The sequence below is a fragment of the Tubulanus polymorphus genome, chromosome 2 (genome assembly GCF_964204645.1).
Source record: "Tubulanus polymorphus chromosome 2, tnTubPoly1.2, whole genome shotgun sequence".
In the NCBI taxonomy this organism is placed as follows: Eukaryota; Metazoa; Nemertea; class Palaeonemertea; order Tubulaniformes; family Tubulanidae; genus Tubulanus; species Tubulanus polymorphus.
In genome coordinates this window covers 15730356-15734233 of record NC_134026.1, presented here as the reverse complement: position 1 = coordinate 15734233, position 3878 = coordinate 15730356, and the positions used below count along the sequence as shown (strand labels likewise).

The following is a 3878-nucleotide window of genomic DNA, read 5'->3' as shown; positions in this document are numbered from 1 at the left end:
ACGGTACAATGATAGGCTGTTTATCGGTAGCCAACGTAGGAGTTCTAAGGTTGTTATTTCTAAAATGCGTAGTACGAGCTTTAAGTAGAGCTTTTTTCAATAGGAAATCGGGGTAGGCAAGTTTTTTGAGAGATTGGTTAATATGGTGAATTTCATCGGGTAGAAATGAGGGGTCGCAAATTCTCAAAGCGCGAAGAAATAATCCTTGAGCTAAACCGAGTTTAATATCCGGAAAAGTAACTATAACTTTATATTCATGAATCTACAGGCTATATGCGATCAACTCAACAGGAACCTTTTTGAATATCTACCTCGTCGATTTCGGCTCGCCCTCCAAGAACTACGGAAGTTAAAGACTATTAAAATATCTAAGGCTGATAAAGGTGGCAAGATTGTGATTTTAGATCTGGATAATTATAATGTTAAAATGCAATCTCTCTTGGATAATCCTGGTGTTTATAAGAAACTTAAATCGAATCCTCTTCCTCGTATGCAAGCTAATTTCAACAGAAGTCTTTCGGATATTATTAAACGTTTCCCCTCCGCTAAAGAAACTCTGAATAAGTTCCATTCACGTCTTCCCTCTTTACCATATATCTATGGATTGCCTAAAATTCATAAAGATAATGTTCCACTGCGCCCTATAGTCTCCAATTGTAATTCTCCTACATACCGGTTATCTAAATTTCTCGCGAAACAATTATCTCCGGTGCTCGGTTCGTTCTCTCCGTCGCACCTTCGCCATAATCAACACTTACTTGAACGTATTAAGAATATTATCCCTGGCAACGACAAATTTATATCATTTGATGTTACTTCCCTTTTTACCAATGTTCCTCTTGGACCTACTCTTGATTTCTTAAAACGCAGATTACCATCACTTAACATTAACTTCGGCATTCCTACGGATTGTATCATCGACCTTATCTCTATTTGTACGACGGACTCCTTTTTTGAATTCAACAATTGTTTTTACGAACAGACATTCGGTATCGCTATGGGAAATCCTCTTAGTCCTATTCTAGCTAATTTATTCCTAGAACATGTTGAATCTGAAATATTGCCTCTTTACACTGATATTCACCCTAAAATCTGGCTCAGATATGTTGACGATGTTCTGGCTTTGGTTCCCTTTGACTTCAATGTTGATAACTTTCTTATATATTTAAACTCCCTTTACCCGTCTCTGGCTTTTACGTATGAATGGGAATATAATAGTAAAATACCTTTTCTGGATGTTTTGATTTTTAACTGTGGATCCTTTTTGAAATTCGCGGTTTATAGGAAACCTACCAACGCTGAATCCTACCTCCATTACTTCTCTTTTACTTCTCCGGATATTAAACTCGGTTTAGCTCAAGGATTATTTCTTCGCGCTTTGAGAATTTGCGACCCCTCATTTCTACCCGATGAAATTCACCATATTAACCAATCTCTCAAAAAACTTGCCTACCCCGATTTCCTATTGAAAAAAAGCTCTACTTAAAGCTCGTACTACGCATTTTAGAAATAACAACCTTAGAACTCCTACGTTGGCTACCGATAAACAGCCTATCATTGTACCGTATGTACCTTTCCTCGAGAATTCTAAAGTTTCTCTTCGGTCACTAAATAAACAACTTATCTTTAAATACAATAATAAACTTAGTAACATATTGATTAACAACAAACCGAAAACCGAATCCCTAAACTGTGGAATTTATAAAATACCTTGTAAAGTTTGCGACAAAGTATATATAGGAGAAACAGGTCGGAATCTTAATCAACGCATAAAAGAGCATAAATTAGATGTAAAAAAACTTTAAACCTGAAAGCGGAGTTGCTAGTCATGTTTTTCAGACTTCACACAATTTTGATTTTGCTAATGCTGAATTAGTTTACCCTTGCAGCGATAAAACTAGAAGACATATTTTGGAATCTGCATTAATTATTGAAAATTCCAACAACGTTGTAAACCTTAACAATGGTTTTTCACCCCAAAATAAACTTATATCAAAATTCCTCTGTAAACTGGTTAAACTCAACACTTGATTTCCCCTTTGATTATTTATTTGTTATTTGTTCTCTCATCAATTTCGTCTCTGACTTAACTTGTATTCACCTTTGTTTTAATTTAAGTGCCCCTTAGTTTGTCTTTCTTTTTACTACTGACTTTAAGTTTCATTTATATTCATACTCACTATTGTTGTTTATAATCACCCCTTAGTTTGCTTCCCTTTAATCTATTTTAGCGTGTAACTGTTTCTACGTTAATTTTCCTTTAGTTTGTATCATCTCTGATTACTTGAATTAGTCTCTTTGTCTCTGGATTGTATATATATCTCATAATTTCTGTAGTATCTCATTATTCCTGAAGATGACTATTAGGATATAGTCGAAACGTTGAAATAAACTACTATCTCGAAGTTTCATCTTCGGACTTTTTATTATCATTGTGGGATTCTCTCCTCATCGCGTCAACACGGATATTGTGTTCTACCTATCGTGATCATGCTACCCACGGATCGAAATATCGTATTAAAATTCTTCTTCTTCACGTTCCCGTACCTCGTCGCTAGCTTCCGAAATTATGAGAAATGCTATATCAAATCCAGGACTGCTAAAAGTAAAGTCAAGTTCCTTCAGGAGTGTTATGCCGAAAAAGTGGTTCCGCGATCACTTTCTTGGATTTGGAAATACGACTCCAGCTCTGCGTTTCCACCCGAAGCTAACAAGCAACTCAAATTCGCTATAGATCGTGCTAAGGAAGACTGTAACTATCAGTTCTACAAATTCCGTCAATCTCAAAATTATTTGAAGTCACACGTACCGGACCTATTCCTCTGGAAATCGCTCTCCACTATTGTTCAAGGCTCTGGAAAATATCATCAGCACAGAAAGTCCGTGGATCTTATCAACCAACTGAATAAACTCATTGATTCCAGCCCTTGGACTAGATTTAGCAACACCGAAAACATAGTAAATTTGTCTTCAACCACGTTATCTTCTACTCAGTGTCAACTTCTCGGCTACGGTTTGAATTTTTCTCTTCCTCATCAAGATAAACATGTTTTAGACTTTGTCACCCAATTGGAATATCGCAAATCATCTCCGAACAGTTTGGACTATAACTTTATATTCATGAATCTACAGGCTATATGCGATCAACTCAACAGGAACCTTTTTGAATATCTACCTCGTCGATTTCGGCTCGCCCTCCAAGAACTACGGAAGTTAAAGACTATTAAAATATCTAAGGCTGATAAAGGTGGCAAGATTGTGATTTTAGATCTGGATAATTATAATGTTAAAATGCAATCTCTCTTGGATAATCCTGGTGTTTATAAGAAACTTAAATCGAATCCTCTTCCTCGTATGCAAGCTAATTTCAACAGAAGTCTTTCGGATATTATTAAACGTTTCCCCTCCGCTAAAGAAACTCTGAATAAGTTCCATTCACGTCTTCCCTCTTTACCATATATCTATGGATTGCCTAAAATTCATAAAGATAATGTTCCACTGCGCCCTATAGTCTCCAATTGTAATTCTCCTACATACCGGTTATCTAAATTTCTCGCGAAACAATTATCTCCGGTGCTCGGTTCGTTCTCTCCGTCGCACCTTCGCCATAATCAACACTTACTTGAACGTATTAAGAATATTATCCCTGGCAACGACAAATTTATATCATTTGATGTTACTTCCCTTTTTACCAATGTTCCTCTTGGACCTACTCTTGATTTCTTAAAACGCAGATTACCATCACTTAACATTAACTTCGGCATTCCTACGGATTGTATCATCGACCTTATCTCTATTTGTACGACGGACTCCTTTTTTGAATTCAACAATTGTTTTTACGAACAGACATTCGGTATCGCTATGGGAAATCCTCTTAG

The 3878-nt window shown here is 36.3% G+C and overlaps 1 protein-coding gene across 1 annotated transcript; it reads left to right on the top strand.

Annotated features, from left to right (window-relative positions):
- Positions 1-2490: 2490 nt before the first annotated feature.
- Positions 2491-3878, top strand: LOC141898959 (uncharacterized). The gene is made up of 2 exons (XM_074785111.1): positions 2491-3580; positions 3847-3878. Exons 1-2 carry the CDS (start codon positions 2491-2493, stop codon positions 3876-3878), a joined length of 1122 nt encoding a protein of 373 aa, XP_074641212.1.